Source organism: Melitaea cinxia, chromosome 3 (genome assembly GCF_905220565.1).
Source record: "Melitaea cinxia chromosome 3, ilMelCinx1.1, whole genome shotgun sequence".
Classification (NCBI taxonomy): Eukaryota; Metazoa; Arthropoda; class Insecta; order Lepidoptera; family Nymphalidae; genus Melitaea; species Melitaea cinxia.
The window spans coordinates 14,985,201-15,011,301 of record NC_059396.1 but is presented as its reverse complement, the minus strand read 5'-3'; the positions used below and the strand labels follow the sequence as shown (position 1 = coordinate 15,011,301).

At 34.4% G+C, this 26,101-nt stretch overlaps 3 protein-coding genes across 3 annotated transcripts in view; 1 reads left to right on the top strand and 2 right to left on the bottom strand.

Annotated features, from left to right (window-relative positions):
- Nucleotides 1-239: 239 nt before the first annotated feature.
- The window catches only part of LOC123669572 (mitoguardin), a 66,876-nt gene continuing 41,014 nt past the window's right edge, over nt 240-26,101 (bottom strand). The window contains exons 4-10 of the mRNA XM_045603173.1: nt 5,415-5,581; nt 4,910-5,092; nt 4,420-4,529; nt 2,115-2,283; nt 1,863-1,967; nt 953-1,081; nt 240-587 (exon numbers count right to left, since the gene is read on the bottom strand). Coding sequence (XP_045459129.1) covers nt 273-587; nt 953-1,081; nt 1,863-1,967; nt 2,115-2,283; nt 4,420-4,529; nt 4,910-5,092; nt 5,415-5,581 — 1,178 coding nt within the window. The 3' untranslated portion in view covers nt 240-272. The remainder of the gene's footprint in view (nt 588-952; nt 1,082-1,862; nt 1,968-2,114; nt 2,284-4,419; nt 4,530-4,909; nt 5,093-5,414; nt 5,582-26,101) is intronic.
- Nucleotides 6,719-8,887, bottom strand: LOC123669576. Its single transcript, XM_045603176.1, has 4 exons — nt 8,753-8,887; nt 8,434-8,631; nt 8,045-8,318; nt 6,719-7,847 (listed from the first exon to the last, which is right to left on the bottom strand). Exons 2-4 carry the CDS (start codon nt 8,629-8,631, stop codon nt 7,549-7,551), a joined length of 771 nt encoding a protein of 256 aa, XP_045459132.1. The 5' UTR covers nt 8,753-8,887; the 3' UTR covers nt 6,719-7,548.
- LOC123669573 (protein unzipped) overlaps nt 18,763-26,101 on the top strand; it is a 28,707-nt gene continuing 21,368 nt past the window's right edge. Inside the window, exon 1 of the mRNA XM_045603174.1 lies at nt 18,763-19,001. The gene's annotated coding sequence lies outside the window, so the exon portion shown is untranslated. The remainder of the gene's footprint in view (nt 19,002-26,101) is intronic.

Here is a 26,101-nt window from a genome sequence, read left to right as displayed (position 1 = left end):
GTCAAAAAAAAATCAGTTGTACTATTAAGCCGGCTATCGCATTACTGATTCAATTTAAAAATAATATTTGAATTGTGACATCAACTACGAAAGCAAGTTTTTTTAGGAAAGTCAAAAGCTCGAACTTGACTACTTGATAGTAATCTCTGGACGTATGATTGATGCATACAGATAGATTGGCGGTCGTTGCGAGATTCCTACACGTATGTATGTATGATTTGATTTTTCTATATGTAAATACAAGGAAAAATTTAACAGACATAGGATTTTGTTCAGTTTCGTTCAGCTAGTTTATCTGTGATGTTAGTAGCTCGAGTGCGTGCATGTTGCATGATGTCTACGGACAAGTCTTCGACTGTCGTGTACCTACACTTTTGAAAACTAAATAAATCAGCTATAAAGCCTACGATTTCCGCTTGGAAAGTTTCACAAACGTCTCTCAGTCGTTCGCAAGGTCCGAGGAAGCCCCAAACTAGCACTGGAAGCAAGTGCTCCGATATTGAGTAGAAGTGCGACATGAAACCGTCCGGATACTGGAGATACCTTCTCTTCGCTTTTATCACGGACCATACAGCCGTTGTCAGGGCCTGTATAAAACAAATATTATTGTTTTAAATTAATATTAAAGTATTCGTATATTTTGTCCTATGTCGGTGTGCTTGTGTATATGAATATTTAAATAGATTATTTTCTACAATATTATTGTCCGCAAAATTTTGTTTTCGTAGGTGTCATAGAACACTATTACGACAAGGCTCCAGCACTTTAGCAGTCTTCGAAACTTCTATCCCTGCCGACCCTGCCTCGATGTTTTTGTTGTTCTAGGAAAATATAACTTATTGATTGGAAACTATAGTTTTTGTAGGCCAAAAATCAAAATACAACGAAATTTAACGTGCTTTTTGTGATGTCTACATCGATGTAATATTCGTACGTGTGTCTCTGTACTCACGCTCTCCTTGAAGCGGTCGGAGAGCCAGCGGTTGCGCACGACGGCGAGCACGGAGGCGGGCGGCGCGGCGAGGTCCTCGAACGCGTCCAGCAGGATGTAGTCCAGCACCACGTCGTAGAACGACACCACCTGCCCACGGTACCGTGCCTACGTTAGACGGCGCTCTTAGATGTATATCTGAAGGAGGTATCTCCTTGAGGGCCAATTACGTTACATCGTGCACTTATTGTGATATTATTGTTTGTTCTTGATATTGTTTTTTTAACCAACTTCAAAAAAGGAGGAGGTTACTCAATTCGACCGTATATGTATGTAATGTGTCGTTTATGAACCGACTTTGATAATTCTTTTTTTTTTTTTTGTTGGAAAGGAGATATCCTAAGTGTGGTACCATGATAAGGAAACCAGGATCTGATGACAGGATCCCAGACAAATCGAAGGGAACCCTCGAAAATCCGCATAACTTTTTACTGTGTGTGCCGATTTTGATGATTTTTAATTTAATCGAATGCCGATGTTTATCATGTGGTCACATTTAAATTTCTTTTAGATCTGATTACAACTTTTGAAGTAATGATAATGCGTATTTACTTGACTTTTTTTTTTGTTTACCTACGTTGTATTTCTTGTCGATGTAATTGAAGTCGGTTTTTTTTCGTTAGCCAGCAAACAATTATTTTATATATAGAAGGATACGCAGAAGTCAAATTCAGAATAGTTGATGATGGATTGCGTAGGATTCTATCTTAGTTAAAAATAAATCGAGAAAAATGTCGCACAGCAATTGACACCTATTAAACAGATTTTATTTAAGAACTTTAAAATTTTATGTTGCATCAAAAATTTTACACAAAACTTTTTTGTGAGCGGTTCAGGATTGTTAAATTAATATCGTGGTAATAATTCTCACCTTAACGCCTTTACTCTTGAGTTCGTTTTCAATTGCTTGCCAATTGGCTACATCGCTGGTCCACGAGACCATTTCTTCGTATGCGACTAAAAATTCTTTTGGTTCCTGAAAATTTTGTTTACAAATTTAGTTTTGCCATCTTTGTAAACTAGTTAATATCATAATTGTAACAAACTGAATACACATCATACAGATTGTCGCCCACGAGCCAGGCGCTTGGCTCGTGAGACACTGCCAACACTCGGACGTCACCTTGTCCGCGAACAGCAGCAGGTCGGTGAGCACCTGGCGGCCGGCGTCCACGAGCCAGGCGCGCACCGCGGTGTCGGCGAGCGCTCGCTCGAAGCCGGCGCGAAGGCAGCTCAGCTTGCACAGGAACTCGGCGTCCGACCCGCACCCCACTACTTCCGTGCGGAGCGTCCTGCGAACGAACCCGGCACATACTTCAATAACTATACTTGAACTTGCTATTTAGTGTTTACTATTTTTTTAAACATTTAAATTTATTTCGAAACATTGCGTGCCTAGATAATGTGCCTAGATATATAAAATTTTACTTCATATCTATTATTTAACATTCGCATCACTGTAGGTATATTCACTTCTAATGTACGGACTTAAAAATAAATAAAAATTACCTAATGCAAAGCAAACACACGTAACTACATTGTAACAGTAATATCAAGGACAACATAATTACCCACATTTGTGTGTGAAAGTGAATGGTAACGCGTTTAATTTGTGTGCGCTAGTCTAGAGTTTGTGTCCCAGCAGGTACTTCCCGAGACTTCGGCTTGTCTCGATTTCGAGACAGCGAGCCATAAATTTTGAATTGAATATGAAAATTAATTCCAAAATTCTAATGAAAGACGGTGAAAATTTGAGACTAAAGAATTGATGTTTAGCAAATGGAAGGAACGTTTGGCCCAACTCTCTGCTGGCCATTTGATAATAGAAGCGATCAGGCCTGTTTTGGGGGGTAATGTTAGAGGCTGTTAACCTTCCAGCTGGCACAGGTCCTCAAAGGGCATGGTTGCTTTGGGAGGTATCTCTGGAAAGTCACTGGAAGGGAGCCGTCACCACAATGCCATCAGTGTGGTATTATGACAATGCTCAGCATGTTCTTTAGGAATATCGAGCATGCGTAGAGCCACGGCAAACATTGATTGCTATGCTCGGTTCCGATCTTTTGCTACCGGTCTTAGTTAAATCTATAGTCGGAAGCGAGAGATCCTGGCAAAGTATGATCGCCTTCTGCGAGACTGTTATGTGACAGAAGGAGGCAGATAGACTAAGAGAGTGTCTGATGATCTGTGACCGATGTCTCGATGGCGCCAATTTGCCAGATGACGTGATCATGCCAATTTCTGGCCCCCATAATGAGGACGTATAAGCCCTCTTGAGAAGAGACGACTTGAGGAGTTTAGGTGTACAATCTCGAAAGGTAGCAAGCGGGACTGTGGAAGAATGCGAAAGCGTATCCATAGTGCTGTAACGATACGCCGTGGGGTTTTAGTAAGTAAGAGTCTGACATAACTCTCCCTCTACCCCGGGCGGTGAGTAAGTATCCATGAGGATTTCCCCACGTTAAAAAAAACTTTCTATTTTATATTGTACTAAAAAAAAGATTTAATATGTTTATGGGATTTTGCATGCCAAATTTTACTTTAATTGTTAAAAAGAATGTTTTGTTTATGTTTAAAATATTACTTGAAGTCATGTAGTATTACGAATCAGAAGATGCTTATGTTGGAAATGTGTATTCGAATGTCACGAAAGTCCTGGGAAATGTAGCTTGAAACATCTCGAGTTCCGAGATTTTCAAACCCCAGGCGCTACACACTTACACTAACAAGGTAAATTTGAAGAAAGGGCTAAAATTGTAAAATAGAAAAGATAATAATACATAAATTACCAGATATCTGAATTTTAAATAAAAATATATATTTTTCTAATAAAATTGAAATCAGTATATTATTTCTTTTTGCTTTTTATTTTACGAATCTTTAGCATATAACTTAAAAATCAATCAAATGTAGAGAGAATGAGTGAAGAACGATTGACGAAAAAAGTCTATAAGGCGAGTGTGAAAGGAAGGGTTGGAAGGGGTAGACCTAGGGCGGACGCTCCGAGACCAAATAAGGGACGTCTTGAAAAAGGGCCAGGTCAAGAGAACCCTAAACGAATAATGAAAGAGGACGAAGCGAAAGAAGTATGTAAGGATCGTAGCAAGTGGAAAGAAGTGATCTCTGCCTACCCCTACGGGAAAGAGGCGTAATTATATGTATGTATGTATAAAGAACTTTATTGCAACTAAAGCTAGCTTACATAGCAAACCTTAATATTAAATACATTTCTTGCAATGGGTGGTCTTATCACTAAATAGCGATCTCTTTCCGACTACCTAACAGAAAGCAGCTAGCATTGTAACAGGCTTGCGCATCGGTAATAAAATTCAATTGAAATACATGTACAAATTCATACATACTACATACATGATACGATGATGTCTTCCTTATCTCCATAATTATTTATAAAGGCATAAGTAACTTCTTACCTGTAAGGTATTCCAGCTTCTAGCTCTTTTACAGCATTTTGATAAAGTTCATAATTTTCTATTTCGGCTACCGATTCTGCTAAATCATCAAAATCTCTTAAATCTGCAACCTGCAACAGATTATTTATTCATAATTTTACATAACTTGTTAATATAGTTCAATCACAACAGTATTAATTCAAGGGTCTGTTTTATCAGTTGTGAATAACTCTATTTGACCGATGACGCGCTAAACAATAGATCTTTTTTTATTTTTGATATATTTTCCTTTTTTACCATCGAATTCCACTATACAATTATGAGATATTTCTAGTCGCTAACATGGATCTAAAAGGTGTAGTTTATTAATTGGGAAAATAACAGATCCTAATAGCATATTCTACCCGCTGCTGTTAAAATCTATTTGTGAGGCATTTTCAGGATCAAATTTATTCAGAACCGGCCCTAACCGGACATAAACCACAAAATTTAAAATGTAGATTACACTTACCTGATCTTCAGCGGAGGCAAAAGACTCGGCACTAGAGTGGTGTTCCTTCCTCGTGTGTTCAGAAGCCGTGTGCGATGAGAGCAGGCGTGTTCGGCGCCCTACTGATCCGTCCCCCGCCGCCCCGCCGCTTTCCGACCTGAAGAGAACCGACCGCTGATCTAAGAACAGCAGCTCACATCTCTCCTAAAACCGTGAAAAATACAAAAAAATAGCCTCTATCTATCTATTGTGCTACTTTAACAGAACTAATATAAATTTTAATTTTAAAAGTGTTAAAACTGCTAATAATAATCTATCTGTTGCTTCGGCACGTCTGGTATTAAAAAAGAGCTATTGAGATATATAACATTTACTAGATAGTATAACGCTCATTGATTACGAATTTGATGTTCAAAGCAACGTTTTGTTATCAATAGGTAGATATAATAAATAATAAATATAATTATAGAATAGAATGTTGATGACTAAAGAACACAAAGCTAAAAAGATAGATGTGTCCACAAACCTGCAGTAAATAAGCGTTCTGCAAGAGGTCCTGTATCTCCCTGCAGAACTCGGCCTCCTCGGGCGACGTGAGCGCGAGCGTGCCCGATACGCCGCCCCGCGCGCCCACCGAAAACGCGGCCAGCGCGTCCTCCCAGTAGTTGATGCTAGTCTCCAACGCCTCCATACCTAGACCAAAGTTCGAACTATATTACCTATTGTCTGTCGCTATACTAGGTAGGTACCCTATGAAAGTAGAATCATAAATCCAATTTACAAAGAGGTCCTAAATTATTGCAATGTAATAATTAGGTAGGTAATACTTTAGCACTTCTCCGTAAATATTATCAATTTATACGCAAGCGAACCGCGCAAAAGCTAGTTTCTATATAAAAGGTTTCTAATATCCTTGACTATTAAGCTTTGTTTGCCTATATAATTACTTATTAGTTTTTAACAGACTTTCAAAAAAGGAGGAAGTTCTCAATTCGTCTGTATTTTTTTATGTATGTTACCTACTTCAGAACTTTTGACTGGGTGGACAGACTTCGACAATTTTTCTTTTAATCGAAAGATGATGTGTGTCATTTGGTCTCACTTAAATTTATTTGAAATCTAATAACAAGTTTTCGAGTTATATCTAATAATGCGTTTTGACTTCACTATTTTTTCGTCCACCTACGTTGTATTATACCGCATAACTTTTTACTGGGTGTACTGATTTTGATGATTTTTAATTTAATCGAAAGTTGATGTTTATCTTGTGGTCACATTTAAATTTAATCGAGATCTGATAACAACTCTTTGAGTAATCTTTGATAACGCGTATTTACTTGACTATATTTTCGTCTACGTTGTATTACTTGTCGATGTAATCGAAGTCGGTTTTTTTAGGTTTGCGAGCAAATACAATTATTCTACAACGTTTTAAAAATGTTATGCAAATATTATAAACATTAAGATAGATGACGAATCAAGACATTTCTTTCTGTTGAGCTGAGTTACTGTATATTGTCACAAATAAATTTAGATTTTTTTTTTTTCAAAACAAGTCTTAGGCTCTTTTTCCACAATTCCACTTTTACATTGAAAACTAAACGTTCTTAACAAACTATTAAAAAAAAAGATTAGTTGTAAGTTTAAGTTACATTTTTGGAATTTACATCATTATTAATACTTGGAAGTAATAAATTGATTTAGAATCATCATAAATATAATTTAAAATTTTAATTGAAAGATGACTTTGTATAAAAATAAAAATTACTTCCTGAATAAATGTTTTTAGAATTCTCAATAGCTTCGCAGGTCGTGTAATAAAAATACAAGTTGTTTGTAATAAATTTTTATTGTAAAATTGACTTTTTATGAATAGAAAACATTCACGAACATGTTATTAGTCCTTCTTGAACATATTTTAATTTTCTTATTTTAATGAGATCACGTTATTCAAAATCATAAAACTTATTGACTCTAAACAATTTTATAAAATTTTGAATTACTCGGTCGACAAGCAAATAGTAGTTTATAAGTAAAAGTATGTTAAAAATGTGCATCTAGCTATTAGCTATTACAACAGCTAATTTTAGGCTACACTATAAAATAATAGCATATACTATAAAGTTCCTTGTAAAACAATACCGGTTGCCATACATTTATTTAAATAATATTCTACTAAAAATTCTATATATTATTGGCTTCCTATATTTTCCTCTTATTTTTTTTCTTCATCCCTTCTTGCAAGTAGTCAGGCGAAACAATATATCCAGACATGATCCATACATAATGTGAACATAATAGTATATAGAAAAGCTTTTTTATGACTTTTAATGCTGTAAAATATAGCAAATATAGCAGTCTGAAATAAGCTTAACTGCCAACTACTACAATTTCTGTTTACACATTTATGTATGTTCCTTAATTTGGCTTCCAGTGGCGTAACGAGAGGGGTGGGGGGGCAAGGGCGGCATCATGCCCCGGGCGCTACTCACAAAGGGGCACCAAATGGTCTGCAAAACTGGACATATATGGTTTTCGAATGGGGGGGGGGGGCTAAAAATGTAACCCGTGCGTTAGCCGATAGTTCACTGTAGGCTTCTTATATTTTAAGAGAAGTTCTTAAAAAACTTTACATCCAGTTTCAATATTTTTCTTTTAATTTAAAGAAATATCACATCTTTCATAGAAGATGTTTCTGTTTGTTCATGATTTATTTGTTGTACTTGCTGCAAAGAATTTTTTTGATTTACGCGACAGTTAAGTGCATGCAGGTTATCAGCTATAGATGATAATGTTTCAACTATTCTTTCTTCTATTGTGCTTCTTCTCTCTTCCTGTACTCGCATCATACTTGCAATTGACTCTAGAGCTTTTGCAATTCGCTCCTCTGCTGCAATTCTTCGGTCTTCCAAGTCCATTGCCCACTCCGGTGGGGGTGTACCAACACGGGTTACATTTTCTAGAAAATAAATATTTAATAATCAATTTCTAATCAGTTTCATTATACTATTTAATATATCATTTTAAGCAGCTCATATAAAGCTAAAACAGATTTTAAATTAATTAAAAGATTGAATACTTTGTAAGGCAGTTGTTTTAATGTGTTTTTATGATAAGTAAGTTTAAAAAGTCTAATATTTCTGATTCTCAGATTACCTGTCATCAGTCTCCGTTTCGTAGGTTTCATATCTTTTGTATCTAGATCTTCAACAATTCTTAGTTGGTGCTCGGAATCAGAATCTTCAGAAAGGAAAATTTCTAACTTTTTTGCTGGTATACTGGGTTCCACGCTCGCTTTACTATTGATATTCAATGCTCTCACCTCTATATCATTGAGTGTTACTTTCTGGGAGCCACCTGAAGAGTTTAATTGATTTTGTTGTATATTTGCAGCCTTTTTTCTACACTTATGCCTCCATTCAAACCAATACTATAACATGAAATATTTCATTCAATATACAATATTAGTGCAAAAATAGTCCTCATCAGCATAAGAAATTATTAATTATACCTACATACATTGATTATTTATTGTATAAACAAACCTTTTTCCACCCATCGGGTGATTTTTGTGCACCATTTTCAACTGCATTTAATTTTTTGGCTACAATAGTCCATTTTACTTTAGCTGCATGAAGGCCTATCGGCGAAAATGGTGCGCCTCCTGATATATCCTTATTTTCTTCTAGATAATCTACTAATATTTCCAACTGTCTCTTAATTATTTTTCTAGGAGGAGCCATCTGGTAAAAAATAAATAAAAATTAAATAAACAAATAGTCCAATAAAATAACTTCACAATTTTATTGAGTGTATTATAGACTATTTATTATATAAAATTGAAAGAAATGTATTAAAACTTACCTTAAAATACAATAAAAATTCTTAAGAGTAACTACTCATCTTAAATTATCATGAAACGCGCGCGCGATTGTTTGACACAATCAATTTCTTTCACAAGAGCGAATTCGCTAAGGCATATGTAATGGCGACTGCTATTGTAATGACATTGGGTGCGTTCCACTAAAGTTCCACAATGTCATCCACCACAACTGGTGAAATAGCCGTTCTAACTGGCAGTCTGGCACTAACGTAGAAAATGCCAAATGCGTTGTAGGCGAACTTTATAAGTGGATCCAGGCTTGCCAGATGGGGCAATTAGTCGCGAATTGGGCGATTTTTTTCATGGATACGCTCGGATATCTCTCTCTCAGCGTTGGCAACAAGTTAAAAGTACAAAAACCGTTACAAAAAATATTGTTTTTTTTTAATGTCCCAATAAGCTTCCTTTAATTTAATATTTTTTTTCAGACAGATGACAGATGCTAGTGTATTTTCAAACTTTCATTGGGCGACTCCTAAGAATATTTTGCGACTTTCGATCATAGATGGGGCGACTTGAATCAAAACTTTCTGGCAAGCCTGAGTGGAACGTATATTTGAAAGCTGTCAGGTGTCAGCTGTGTGCTCGCAATATGTCAGCATGGAGAAAACATGCAACTATTGGGGCTGTGACTAAATATTTCGCATGGATTGGAGTAAAACTTAATTCAACACGGATTCCCGGGAATTTATCGTTGCGTTTTTGTCAAATCGGATGAGAGATAACATTCACAATTTGTCATTGACAGTTGTTTTTTTTAAATTTCCGCTACGTTTTGATGAAAGCCAACTTTGACCCACCTATATTTTGTGAGCAAAGTGGGTGCGATGTCATCGCGAACAGCGACATCATCTATGACATCGAGCGATCGCTCGCGACGACCATGGGCCTTGGATGGAACGATAGAAAAGGCGTTGCAATCGTTGCGGTCGCTTAGTGGAATGCGCCCATTATGTTTGGAGTATTCTATCAGTCGCAAAATAACAAACCAATAGCAAACCTACCCCACCCCAGCCTGCAAAGTAATGATACTTGTAACAAAAAAAAATACTAATCGATAGATTTTCAATAGCTCAATTCAACTGCGTTGTCATTTTCAATTGCTCACCTTAAATTATTTAATTAAAAATTAAAAAAAATCGTTGAAAAATATTAATTTATCAATATTTTCAAACTCCTATATCTTTTGAGTTTATGATATAAACGTTAAATTTGTTCAAACTATTTATATTTATTTAAAAATTAAGGAAAGTGGATCTGTATCAAACTATACTTGAGCAATTAAAAATCCAACTTGAGCATTTTTTTAACACATTGAGCAATTTAAAATACTGTATACATCAAAAGATATAGGAGTTTGAAAATATTGATAAATGATTTTTTTTTCAACGACTTTTTTTTATTTTTCATTAAATAATTTAAGGTGAGCAATTTAAAAGGACAACGTAGTTGAATTGAGCTATTGAAAATCTATCGATTAGTATTTTTTTTATTACAAGTATCATTATTTTGCAGGCTGGGGTGGGGTAGGTCAATAGCAATCCTGTTTTGAAAAGTATACGCCATCTTTTGTTAGCTAGATGTACAACTTTAAACAAAGACCGTGTTTAACCTTTAAGTATGGACGTCATTTTTTCTTAACACTACTGTGGACGTGTAGTCTCACAGGCTCCTATATACACACAAAATTTTTTTGGAGAATATGATATAAGATCGCTTTAAAACTAATTACATTTTAAAGTTATGTAGTTTAGCAATTAAATAACGTGCTTATATAATCAAATTTTATTTAAAAAATTATAAAAATATTAAAAATCCAAAATTATGGCTCTTTTCGATCGAAATCTACTTAGGTTACATTTTTAGGTAATAAAAGCAGCCAAACTTATTCCTATAACAAAATAAGTCTTTTTTTCTCAAAATGTAATGTATAAAAAACCAAAAACACAAAAGAACTACTTCATATAACAAATATAAAAAAAATTGACAACAGTCAAATAACGTAAATTTATTGGCAGTCAGTGCACAAAGGTCTAGAACATTGGAGACACACAGGTTTGTTGCACCCAATACAAACATGGGTAATCATCCTATGTTTATTCGTGGAACAGATTTTATATGCTCTTCTGGTTCCTTGACTGGTTTCTTGATTCTAGACATCTTCTGTAACCATATAATTACCTAAAACTAGAGTCATGGTCAACCTCAGCTCTCCTGGCAGTCGTGTATTTATAAAACGTCTTTGCACATAAGGCACCACAAGCACATGTACTAATTTTTTAAATCTCTTTCCGCAGCTTTTGTTTGGTGCATCTTATATAAGATGTACGCATTCATGGTACTCAAGTCTAGGACACGATATAGCAACACCATAGGCTGTCTCTATAACTACAAGATTCTTCTCCTATGTCTTGGTCCTGGTCACCATCACTGCCACTTTCATGATTTCGTATCAGTTTGGACTCCAATATAAAAAAAATCTTCAGTACTCTCTTCATTGTCAGACTGATCCGAAGCTAATAGCAACTAACTCACTTCACCACAAAAGTGGATCTCCTGCACAAAATTTTTTCTCACAGGGTCCTGAACAGAACTCGTAGATGGTCGTTTTGATTTCGAACTACCGGCTTTATTGTTTTTTGACATTTTGTACTTCAAAATCTGATACAAACGTAATCGCTCTTGTAAAGTATATCATAGGGCAAAAATGGACGTGTAGCCTGACAGGCTCCGGTCAATATTTTGATGGTCATAATTTTGGTGATATTCATTGGAAGACGCAAACTCCTCTCTCGTTGGTAGTTTTACAACTAAAACAAAAGCTACTAAGCCGCTCAACCGCTGGGAGTTAGGGCAAATAGGTGAAACTAGGAAAACGAAAACATCGAGTAGCCTGTGAGACTCCACGTCCATACTTAAAGGTTAAAAAAAATTCCTGAACAATACAAGATGGCACTGTTGCAAATATTCCTCATGTAATAAATGTTGAGTTGTACATATAGTGATACAAATTTAAAGTAACGTGTATAAAAAATATAAAATTAAACATTTTACATTGAATTCCATCAATACAAATTAAACGATTTTTTTTTAATTCATTGTCAACAAATTAGCTATTTAAAAAAAAAATGCCATCTAGCGTCCAGTAGCAAAGCCGCGTTATAAGTTTAATTTTTTTTTTTTTGATGAAATGAAAAATAAGCCTACAGTGGAAATTTTTCATAAACGATATTTAATAGGCTTATTAGCTTACTCTGTATCTGTAATCTAATCAGGGCGTGTGCACACCAGAGGACTGCCTAATTCCTCAGTGGCGTAGCGTGGTTGTCGGCTGCCCTCTTATTTAGGTATTTCAATTTAATGTATTATATATATGTACATTACATACTTTATTATAGAGAACTTTTCGACAAGAACAGTCATTATTTTGCATTGTATATGTTATATTTTCAATAAAAAAGTTTATAAAGCTGTCCCTTACACTTTGTATGTAATAGAATTCATTTTCACAGATTACAAAGGGTATATAAAGGTAGCTGATTATTAGTCATAAACGAGCCATTCCCACACGTTGAGAGTCGCTAAAAATATCATTAAAAGAAAAGGGATTCCCCGAGTTCACCACAAAATAAGTAATGAAAAATTCCGTGGTCCTTTTAATCGGTCCGAATTTGTAGTTGCGATAAGAATAATGTAAAATGGTTCAAATACCTATTTACTAAATATTTTTATTATTTAAGTATTGTTAAATTTTGCCGCCCCTTAAAAAGTGCCACCCGGGGCGGGCCGCCCCTACCGCTACGCTACGCCACTGGTACTATAGAGAAATCTATTGAAAATAATGGACGTTCCTCATCATGCGTATTATTAATGTAGACACGTTTTTAGATAACAAATGCTTTTATTAGGATCATTTTATTAATATTAAAACTGTCTTTATTGATATTTTTTCATTCAATAAATGAAAAAAAAAATTTATATCACCAGGTCGGCAAACAAGCGTACGGCTCACCTGATGGTAAGAGTTTACCGTAGCCTATAGACGCCTGCAACACCAGAAGCATTGCAAGCGCGTTGCCGACCAAATCCCCAATCCCCCCCAGGAGTTCTGGTCACCTACTCACCAACAGGAACACAATACTGCTTGAAAACAGTATTATTTAGCTGTGATCTTCTGTAAGGTCGAGGTACTAGCCCAGTCGGGCTGCTCCATATTTTGAGCAGGAAATTCCTGCTGTGCCCTACCTCAGGTAAAATGTATTAAAATAACAATGTTAATATGAGTATTATTTAATTTAATTCCCACATTCTGCAACATAACACATAAAATGGAACGTGTTTACGGGCTTGACAATGTGTCATAGTCTATGTCAAGTGGCAATGTTACGATTTTGATTGGACTGCCGTTCGTTTCTTCGCTGCGCTTGCATTCGTTGTACCTACTGTGTTTGTTTTTGCGATTATTCTCTAATATTTTTGATCCGTGCTTTTGAAAATAAAATAAATATTAATTTTTACTCTTTTTTTTTAATTTTGTTTCCCTTACCTTTGCAATAAAAGGGATACGACCGATGAGAAGGTGGCTTTTATCTCGTTTAAATGCCTATTAATAACTACTAGTCGACCCGTGCCTACTTCGTTGGACGTTAATTATTATTATATTAACCAAATAACATACTTTAAAGAACAAATTTTATAGCACTTAAATAAATAATATGTTGCTCCAGTGTATTTATTATTTTAAATTACAGAACCAAATAACATACCTACTTTAAAGAACAAATTTTATAGCACTTAAATAAATAATATGTTGCTCCAACGCCATCTATCAAAAATCGAGAAACCGTCGTCGATAGACTAAAATAAGACTAAATTAATAAGGTCGAAAGACTAATAAATTGTTTTCTAATAGCGATAGATGGCGCTAGTTTATTTACCATTTTGATATTATATTTTAATCTTTTTCTTCTTTACTGAATTTTTGTTCAATTGCAATAAAATATAGCCTATGTCACGCCTGAATAGTGTAGCTTTCTGTTAGTGAAAGAATTTTCATGATCGGATCAGTATTTGCGAAGATTACCCCCTACATACAAACAAAGTTATAAACTTTACCTCTTTATAATATTAGTATAGATATCAGTTTACTGTAGTCTATAATAGTTCGAAACTGTTCACTGTTTGAAAGCGCCCAATTTTTTAAATCATAACCAATACTCTTAAATGTTAACGTCTAGTCTATTGTAATAACAATTTAATGTGCCTATTATCACGAGTTTATAACACCAAAAGTCATCGGTGTACACTAAGTTCGAACGCCCACACAAAAATTGGCCATGTCATTTGTATTACATATTGCACTTTAAAAAAAACACAATTACAAGTCATTTTTACAAAGGATGTTGGCAAGGGCGAACTTATCTCTGTAAGAGATCTCTACCAGTCTACCCATGGTGGTGAGAAATGATGTTACCGCGGGACTCATAGACGCAATTGTGATAAAGTGAAAAAAAACCACACACACGCACGCACGCACGCACGCACACATCGACAGCACAACAATTATGAGAGGTTTATCGCTTCGGAGAGAAAATGATTTCTTAGTTCCAGTTATAGCAATAAAAACAATTATCTTAAAAGGTATGTTACACGCCTACAGTGACGAAGTAGGATCAGGGAAGACAGACATTTTTAACATTTCAAAAGTGTCTAAATATTTCAATCATTCTAATTTGTGTTAAAACTAAAAAGCAGTTACTTATTACTTAATTGTATTAAATTAAAAGTGGTCATTTCCAAAATTTATTATGTACACTTGCAGTATTCGCCTTTTGGTGTAAAATCGTGCCAAAAACTAACACATATTAGATCCACGCCTTTTTATGATTGAGGTTAATTTATTCATAGCGAAATATGCTTTGTTTAATACTTTTTTGACATAAACATAATTGTGTTTGCTCGCAAACGAAAAAAAACCACTTCAATTACATCGACAAGTAATACAACGTAGATCGACGAAAAAATAGTCAAGCAACTACGCGTCAAAGATTACTCAAAAAGTAGTTATCAGATCTCAATAAAATTTATATGTGACCACATGATAAACATCAGCTTTCGATTAAATTAAAAATTATCAAAATCGGTACACCCAGTAAAAAGTTATTGCGGATTTTCGAGAGTTTCCCTCGATTTATCTGGGATCCCATTATCAGATCCTGGTTTCCTTATCATGGTACCAAACTAGGGATATCCCCTTTCCAACAAAAAAAGAATTATCAAAATCGATACATCCAGTAGAAAGTTATGCAGTATAATACAACATAGGTCGACGAAAAAGGCGTCAAGTAAAAACGCATTATTAGATATAACTCGAAAAGTAGTTGTTAGATCTCAAATAAATTTAAATGGGACCAATTGGCACACACCACCTTTCGATTAAAACAAAATTTGTCGAAATCGGTCTACCCGGTCAAAAGTTCTGATGTAACATACATAAAAAAAAAATACAGTCGAATTGAGAACCTCGTCCTTTTTTGGAAGTCGGTTAAAAAGGTTAAAAGGGTAGGTGAAGAATGTAAAGACGTCTACGGGATGTTATTGTAGATGATGATGTGAACCTTGCCCTACAAAATTATCCATTAACGTCTTAAAAAAGAGTTATACGTTTATATTTGATTCTTGTGATATGTTGAATGACATAAATAAAATATATTTAATATACACGCGGTCGTCTATTCCTTAAATAAGCAACTTAATAGCTGTGTTCTAGGTGACAACCGACTGATATAAATGTATAATATAGCTAAAGATGTATTTTGTTCGATTAATAGACAAACAAATAATACACACAGACTCGAGATGGGAAGTGAACCCACAACCTTTGGAGCAGAGAGCAGGATGCTCTAATGAGCTAGTCAAAAACAATTAAATCAATGCAAGTGATATCTTAAAACGATTTTCTCACAGTTTTGAGCTAAATCTATCAGATCTAGAATAAATGGAATTTTTGCAGTGTCATACCGGTTATTGACATTGTTCAACAAAGAATGACGAGAAAGATGACTATTGAATGGCTTTTTACGCAACATCGTTTTTTTTTCAACGCCTATTCTCGCTTGTAGATTTACCGATAACTATTTATATACACAAAAAAAGTGAGGTGTGCAATTCAAACACGGCAGAAGTAAAACTTCTGAAAAGTAGCATATGAGAGATATTTTTCACCGAGAATATAAAATACTGTGTAATGTATTTTGTGTCATTGTGTCATGTAAATTTATGTATTTGTATCTTCATCATGAGGCATTTTCGTTTCAGAGTTTCAAATCATAACGTTTCTTAAGAAGTTTCATCCAAGACTGATACCAAATTGACTTTGTATATAAAAAATGGAAAATACACTTTTTTAATAGGTTATTAATTATTATTATTTAGGTTATTAGGCCTTTATTCCATAGAATATGGGTGCCTTGATTTTGCCTGTAGTCGCTTAATTTAACAAACCGTTAAAATAAGTGTGAAATAAATGAGCTTGAGATATCAACTCCTGTAAATAATTTAAACCATCACAGCCGAGTCTAATAACATTATAACTTTATAAATAATAATTAAATAAGTATGACATTCTAATTGTTATACGCGTCACATGCTAATTTAATGGCGGAAGGTGGGGCAGTCAACCGGGTGTCAGCTTACGGCTATAGTTCGCGTCATGTAAAAAGAACGCTGAAAGAAACTGGAGGGGGTGCGTTTGCGCATGGGTATACTCGCGCACAAGTACTACTGTTTTATTTTTTAATTAGGCTTTCACTCGCGGCTTCGTATAATGGTTATTGGTAGGTACATTAAAAAATACTAGAAATACCAGTGCGAATTATTCGGACTAAATAAGTATAATAATTATCACTTTACAAAATCACAATTTTTTTTTAAACAAAAGCAATAACAAATTTTTTTAGTTATTGAAATGTCGTATTCAAAAATAATAATAATCTGTAATCTCGATATTCGTATCTTAATAGTTTTTATGTGTTTAAAATGATAAATTGATAATTGTTTTTTAGTGAAATAAATAGTAAATGGAGAATTTTGTAAATTAAAACTTTTGTGCGCGATAATAATTTGAGTCGACGTCGAACTGTCAACCGCTGTCAACCAATAGCACACCGGCAAGCATGCGACACATGATAAACACTCCCGTCCCCCTACCCGTACCACCAAATAGACCGATAAATCGCTTCTGCGCAGCTTCAAGGCCAGCGTTCTTTTTACATGACGCGAACTATACCCGTAATTAATTCATCTACCCCGAATTTCAAACCACATCGTTTGTCTCTTGGAAACGGTGTGAAACAAAATATACTTAACCGGAAATAAGTATAACTTTCAAATGAAGTGAAGCTTAGGTGTTACGTTATTACACCGAAAACGAAAAAAATAACTGTTGCTACTAAAAAATCATACCTACCTTTTAATTTTTCACTCGCGAAAAAATACTCAGGTGCGCTTTATTAACAGACTGCCAAAAAGGAGAAGGTTATCAATTCGGTTATCGTTTCTTTTTTTAATCGAAAGGTGGTGTTTGTCATGTAGTCACATTTTAATTTAATCTAGATATGGTAAATATTTTTTGAGGAATTCTTAATAACCCGTATTTACTTGACAATTTTTTCGTCTATACCTACGTTGGCGTTGTATTACTTGTTGATGTAATTGAAGACGGTTTTTTCGTTTGCGAGCAAACGCAATTATTTTCAGTTATTTTGTCTTATTATTTGTTTCCACAGAATTTCGTTTTTCTATTAGAATGTTTACGGTAAGACTTAGGACACTTGACTTTTACAGAACACTTGACATTTTTGTGTGTTTCTTTAACTTGACATTTTTGTAAAATATTAATGAATATTATTTTTTGTAACACTTTCTTTCCCAACTCAATTTAAAAAAAAAAACATATTTTACAAAACATTTAACGCGTCATATATTATTATTATATTGTTAATAATTTCAAATTAACTAAGTTTAATATTAGAGGACATCATAACAAAAGAGGAATAAATAAATAAATAGGTATACTTAGTCAAATTAGTTGTTAAAGGAATTTGAAGTTTTTTATTACTATTGTTATCAATGACTTATTAGTAAAGATACATGCCGAATCCCCTTAGTCATTTAACAGTTCAAACCAAAACTAAGCCTTTAATTTTTTTTTATAAGCATTCTTCACGTAGGTTACAAGTGTTTTTGTAATAGTGTACTTATATGGATAATACTCATTCTTCGTAGTTACAATGTTACATTCAATTTACTTACATTATTATTCTTAATCTATACATATAATAAAATGGTAGGAAAGTCATTCAGTAGTCAGTCAGTACATTGAATATTTTTATAAAAGAATACTTGGGGTGTGATCTACAATCGATACCGAAGCCAAAAATATAGTTTTTAAAATTTTTGTCCGTTTGTCTGTATGTATGTCCCGGATAAACTCAAAAAGTACTGCATGGATTTACTTCAAATTTGACATGAATATTATTAAGAAGTTGGGTCAACATATAGGCTATATATTATCACGTTATCACCTTCGGGGAACGAGCAGTGAACCTTTATTTCTTCAACGCATTCTGTAACACCGTGTAATCTAACAACGCATATTTGAATGTTGTTGTTATTATGTTAATAACCATGTGTTAGTATCAGCATTGCACCCGTGCGAAGCCGGGGCGGGTCGCTAGTATTTAATAGTTTAAATGACAGTGGTTTGTGTATTATTTAAAAGTATAATTAGGCAAGTACACGTATCATATTTTTCCATTATTATGTATTTTCGTGTAAAGAAATTTAAAAGTGACGACGGTTATTCGGGAGAGTTCCGCACGATGACCGTGACATGGCAATCGCTGCGCGCGCGTTACGTCGCGTCGCTTCGTCGCTCGCCGCGCGAGCGATTCAGCGGCGATACCGCGCCGCGCGGAGCGACCCACCTCGCGCCAGTCTGCTGGAGGCTATGCACTGCTGCGGTCCGCTACACATACTCTTCTAGTAAAAATCATTCGATTTCACTTGATCTGATACATCGTTACATCTGTGGATTACTTCGAATTTTCGCTATCTAGTGTTTCAACGGTTTTAGTGATAGTGCGTTTTCAAAAGGAACCGATTTTTGTGAATCTTAAAGGCTTCTTTATTCATCCCGCGCTTATTGACGCCGGTCTTTTTCAACAACAGGTAAGATGAAAACAAAAACGTTGATCTAATGACAAAAGAATTTTTTGAAATAAATTCTCTTACTATTCATTTTCTTCAATGGTATTTATTATTTAAATAAATTTAACGTGAACTTTAAACAAAATTATTGAAATAATATCATTAGTATTGTTATATCTAACATACTTCGTAAATATTTAGTGAAGTATAAAAATTACTTGAAGGTAAGTTTTTAGTGAAAAAAACATTTTAGAAAAACCGTTATAAATACATAATAGTAATAAATTTCTTCAAAAAATTAATAGTGACCGATGCTCGTTGAACTAACTGTTTAAGGCGCATTATGTTTAGTACGAAACATCTCGTCCAGGAGACTAGAGTAATGTTTAAAAATACAAGGACCTCCTAACACGTTTCTTATAAACCGGTTCATGCACGTTGTTTGGTCCTCAAGACTTATGCAATGGACAAACCCTAAACCAGCGACCCACCTATGAGCTCATCCGGTCACGGAAGAAATCGGTTTATCTGGTTTTCCGTTATTTCTGTACTAAAAATAAGTGTAAAGTTTCACACTTCAAGATTTAACTAATTATAAGATAATAATCAAGAATGCCTTTAACATGAAAGAAAGAGGAAAAAGAACGTACAACGAAACGAGTGCTATGCAAAAATCAATAAATGTGCAATTTTAATCGAAACATCTGCCTAAACTTACGGATATCGTACTGTCAGCGGCAGCTGCGCCAAATCCACGTGCCCATCGTATTGTTAGAAAGAATCACGTACAATCGACTCGGACTTGCTTCAATAGGTAGGTAAAGTTACGGAATAAATTAAGTTAAATTCTTTCGTGTAAAATGATATAGTCTCACAGGTATTTCAATGATTCAGATCTTACTTTTAATGAATAATTTCCGGTTGCGATATAAATAATGTATTAACTATCTTTTAAATTATTTGAGATAGGTTTTATATCCACCTTTGCAGTCGGAAATAGTACTATCGCACGCAATCACTTAATAAGGCCGCGTTTCGTGAGGACAAGAACTCCGTCTAAGTTTTTTTGGTTAAAAGCTTCGATCATAGAAGCTCGAGCTGGTCGACAAATGTCGTTGCGCCACCGACCACTTGGCGTCGACGTATTGATCTGTAAGACTATGGTCTTTATGGTCTTTACTTGAACTCAAATTATTCATAATTTTACATTTGTATAGAAACCCTGAGTACAGTTACTTTTGTGCATATCACAAATGAGTACGTTGTTAGTTCTTTCTAGGTCACGCTGCTATAAAATCGTTGGTATCTAGAAAGCCGCCTGCAACAAGTTGCTATTTAAGTATTTACGTTTGTGTTTTTTTTCTACTGAATAATACATTGTGGGAAAAATACCAATTTATAGTTTTTTGGACGACCTGAATCACCAATTTCCGAGTACCGGTCGATGACTAGTGATTAATTTCCGTGTCTTTGATCAGCTTATTCCGCCAATGATTAACTCCCAATTATTTGAGGCTACTAATTAGATAATAACCCTAGTTTGTTCACTTATGTCGGTGGCATATTAGAATGAAAACAATCTGTGATATTTTATCAAACGGAATCTAAAACGTTTGAAATATACAATAATATTTTATTTTCGTGATTACTTCTTTAATTGAAATTCAGCCTACTTAGAACGTGGCAGTTATGATGAAAGTATTTCTGCCAGGCAATAAGTAGGCTTCTCGGCTGGAAAATTGCGCCAATTTTCAGGGAGCGCCCTCGTCCAAGTATAATTAAGACAAAAACCCACAAGTTAAATATAATGCAGTCGTTTTAGATTTTCCGATTAATTTTTTCTTGATGCATCGTAATAGATGTATTCACATTCTATTTAACTGTCCTTTCAGTTTACCTATTTATTATCTCACAATTACATAGTTAACGCTTTTAGTTAAGTATAAATCGAATATAAGTAAGTAGTGTATAAATCGAATATATTACATGTATATTTACACTTTGAAAACTGAGTAGATTATGTAACTATTAAAGTTAACCTATTGTTAGTGTTGTAATTTTTATGGAATCAAACCGCGCCCCTTGAGTTCGTACAAATTGAGGAAAGCTTTCATAATTTATTTTTATAGCGTCCACTGGGTGTCATAACATCGAGGATTTCTTTATGACAAAAGGGTTGTTTAGTGATAGGGAGTAATAACCGTGAAAAATGACTTGTGGGACAATCGTATGTTGATGTAATAATCGGCAAGGTCGCGGTGCTAACGAGGGCTCAGGTTCTAACCCCGTTTCGGTAGCTGGATAAGGGACTGGTGGAACGAAGAACGATTCTCGTATTCGTATGCAGGCCGCGGCGGTGCGGCAAACGCGATCGATACGCGCCCGCGCGACGATGCCGCCTCGCGAACATCCACAGTTTCTACAAATACGTTAGATCGACTTTAATGTTTAGCGTTACTGGTATCTTCTGATTTCGCAAACATTACCTTTTTACGACATTTAACCCTATAATGTTGTGTTGCATAATTAACTGCTAAAAATGGATCTGTCAAACATATTTTTTTCTTTTCTAGTAATGTTATTGATTGTTGATCATCAATAACAGGTTAGCGGATGTAGAGTGTCATTATTATAGATCAGGAGAATGATTTATAGTATCGAATTCTTTGTATGACATCATCTTTGTCATCAAACGAGCAAGAAAAAAGTACACAAGAGAAGTGACTATTGAGCAAGAAACGAATCGGCCGGTGACTGCTTGGCCCTGATCTAGACGAAAAGACAATATCAATAACAACTGAAACACGACTCGGAGACATAAATAATAAACGCGTATATTTATTGTAATAATTTATTATGTTAATTTAAACATAATCGCAAAAACTATAAATACTACGTGATTGTAACAATGGCAAATTCTCAGTATATCTATAGTAAGTCGTGGTAACTGTAGGCATATAAGTCGTTCTATTTTACTGATAATGGATATTCTCTTGCTTGTCGGAGTGTACACTAACTGTTTACTAATAGCTTAATGCACTTCCAATGGCTGTCCGTCAACTAAGTAAGGGGAGCTGTGCGAGGGAGCTGTTCACACAACAAACGAGTATTTTGCACACCTTGTTATATCAGCGTGCTCATAGAGTAATGTGTCTCTCTGTCTACAATACAAGTCGCAAAAAGTATTAGGAAAATATAAAACTATAGGTATTTCAACACATTCATTATAAATTGCTCAATTATTAGCCTTCTATGTACCTCTATAAATAGACCTGGTAAACTTTTATTATTAAAATGATTTTATTTGTAACTTAAAAACGAACACATTTATCATTATGTAAATTATACTTTTTATCATTGATTTAGTATTCGCTACTCGGCCAATCTCTATAATTCCTCTCAGGGACTCAAACAAAGTAGGTATGTCACGATCCTTGTTATTTTCGAGAGTTTTCCATTCATTGGAATGGAATGTAATTAAAACGTTATATTATTTATTAAAAATTTACAAGTACAAGTACGTAATTGTAATTTTTTTATAATAACAGTAAATGAGTGGACACCCGATGTGATTAAAAAAATTATCGTCATAAAAATATTCAAGCATTATTAAGTGACTATATATCTTTTTTTGAATATGAAAAATGTTTTTAAGCATCAATATTTGCAATGCCTTTTTCTATAACGTTTACAGTTTCCTATTTCTAAATACTATGTTTTAACTTTTGTCATGTTTTCTATGTATCACGTTGTTCTCCATTAAAAAAAAATCTGATCAGGCGTGCTTATAAAACCACCCAAACGATAAATAGAAAAAATACAATGGATCTATGTTGGCGGGTACCTGGATAACAGCCTTAATTTTTTTGTTGCTTGGCTATTGCTCCCAAAGTCCCTATGTAGGACGACCCTTGGCTCGACAATGATTTGAAAGAGGGGTTCAGCATGCAGCTGCTCTTTTCTTTTGAGATACCAAATGCATTATTGTTGAGGATGTAGACAACCACGTTGCGAATGTTTGATCGTAAAATACTTATTACCAGGTCTTCGTCATACAACGTCAGACATAAACTAAATTAGCAATTTTACGAAGCCCGCAATAAACGAGGCGGTAAAGTAGAAAATTTAATTAAGAACAACCACAGCTGAAAGGATAACTTAAAAGCGAACTTATGTAAATAAATATTTTTCATTTAAGAATTTACTGTCAGACGTAAATTTTCAATCGCGTTATTATATAATTACGTCTTTAGGAGTATAAAATATATGTCTGATTTTTAGCATACTTTTTCCTTATATTTTAGAAGAAAAAGAAAATAAATGAATACATAAGGCCAATTAATATTAACAAGATGTAGAAGTACTGGACATGATAAATACGAACAATACATATTTCCATACGTAATAATAAACGAATATCAAAAATGGACATGAAAAATATAGTTTCATTAAATCAGTTGAGTGACCAAATATTCAAATCATATTCTATAGTCAGTACAAACCAGTATTATACTGGTTACGTTTCCTAAGTTTCCGTGTTAACGCCGTATCGCTTTTGGTGCTACATCGGATAAACGTTGTTTTTGCTAGTTTCAACTTTTCAAGATATTTCCGTGAAATAGAAGCGGAAAGAGGTGGTTTGAGTTCATGGTCAACAAAACAATATCGAATCGATTCTGCGAGCTTCGGCTTCTGTAATATGAAACCGATATTTACAGCCCCCGTATTAAATATGGTTCATTGTGAAATCGAATCAGTGCTGAACGCGGAATGCCAATAAGCATACAACATAATATTGTAGTATAAAACGGTATATATTATATTCGTTAATTTGTTTTTTCCTAAATAATACATTACTAAGATTGGTTTCGAAATCAATTCCAATGCATATCTTTTCTAAACTAAAAAAATATATACATCTTTATTCAAGTAGGCTTCGAAATTATTTTAGAAACGTCAATTTATAAAATAAAATATTTATTGATTTCGAAGGCAACTTTCAAGCCAGAAACTGAAATGGTGGAATGATATGGATAAGATATTAATTACTCTTATGGTGATGTAAATGTATTAATGACGTGGTATTATTAAGTTGTCCTGGCAAAATAGTTGACAAAGATAGATAAAATTAATAACATACTCGTACATCGAATCGACAAGCGTTAATTTCGACCAAAGCGAGCATAGAAACATTGCTTCTGACTGACTGAGAAGACAGTTTAATTATTAATTAATTGTCATTGTACTTATTTATTTTGATCAATTTTAATTTTGTATCTCATATGAAATGAGCGTGTGAAATCATTGAATACGACTGGCATTTGATTTATTTTTAAAATACGAAAATTTTAAATCATCAAAAACGTTATCAATACAATATTTAGAATACATTTGCATTATTATATTTAAAAAACGTCATTTCATCTAAGCACAAGACATAAAATACACAAACACACACGCACACGCATACACACACACACACACACACACACACACACACACACACACACACACACACAAATGACCGCCTGTCCTCCAAATCCGTTGCCTTTTTATTATCATTGCGTCCGAATACTGAATCACCACAGGTGGTTATGGCAGGTGTTCGGTGGGACATGCGAGAATATAAAAAAGGTACGATGTCACTGAAGCACTAACAAAAAGCGTCCCCCTACGCTTACGCCGAGCCGGCGCGTGCGCATCCACGTGTTCAAGTCCGTTCAACCGATTAACTAAGTTAATACTTGTGATAGCCATTATCATGTTAAATGATTGTAGCCGACAAAATCTGTTATGTTAATGGCTTATAAGCGCTTTACATGCATCATGTACAACGAAAAGATTTTTGTATAAATTAACCTATGGCTCTCGATGTAGACAACCTTGTGACTATAATGGATACTCAAATCAACATTAAGCATTACCACAAAAGAACCCGCACCATATTCACTCTTACCGGCTATAATTTAATATCCGGCTCGAAAAATAATCCCATTTCCTCAATTGTGCTATAATGTATCAGTTATGTAGTGTTGCTTATCTTTGTCGTAATAAAAACTAGGTAAATAAGTGAAAGCCTCCACTAAAATTTGGTTTCGACTATGCAACGCATGCGAGCGAAGATTTTATAGCACCATATACGCAGAGACTGGCCTAGTCTCTTGTGAAGGTATTGAGTGCACCTAGAATTATACTTTTCTTAGACTTCCGTTCCAAATGTTAGAGAAGGTGATCGTTCGGGTGTAGACTTGTGAAGGATACTGGACATGTGACAGTGATGGATGGCAGGCAATATATCAAAAACTGACAAAAAAATGTTTGTATAATTGAATGGTGATATGTAGAAGTTTCCAGCCATTTACGTCATGAAGAGGTTAGATCAATATCATGGGTTAAGGCCAATATTGGCAACAGGAATATAATATAACGTTTTATCTTAAGTGAGGCCTATTTAACATTTTAGCTCAAGGTCGCTTTGGATTACAAAGGTTGCTACCGAGTACTCGCCCGGACATTACCAACATTCGCTTTTCTCTCTTAGTCGCTTTGTCTCCCGTTTCAATCTATTTCTATTTTTATCCGCGTCGGACTCTGTTGAGCTAGATACTTTTATTTTCAAAATTAGTCTGCACTTTATATAAACATAGATCAGAGGTCGAATGTGACAAAGGTTATTTTACTTAATTCTACTATTTGAAAAAGAAAAAAGACAATTACGTAAATTTAATTGTTATTATAAAATAATGACACAATTAAAACGAAATATGTCTACTAAGGGACGATAAAATCCGGAAGCCATTGCAATTCATGGTGATCCACTTCCTGTGTGTAGGTTCCCTTTTTGCACAATACCGTTCGTTAACTGTTACCTATTATTTATTATGAGTATCAATTACGACTACTTCAATAAGCAATCAGGAAAATTCTTTAATAACATACTGAAATAGTTAGGGGCTGTGAAAATATGGTCTTTTGTATTATCTTCTGCTTTATTGTGGTTTTAGGGTAATACATACATGATTTACCTTAAATATCGCCATGAATTAATTTCGCTAATAATACCAACTAAACGTTACCAGTATTTACTTCCGCCAGTTTTAAGACATTAAACAACTTATTAC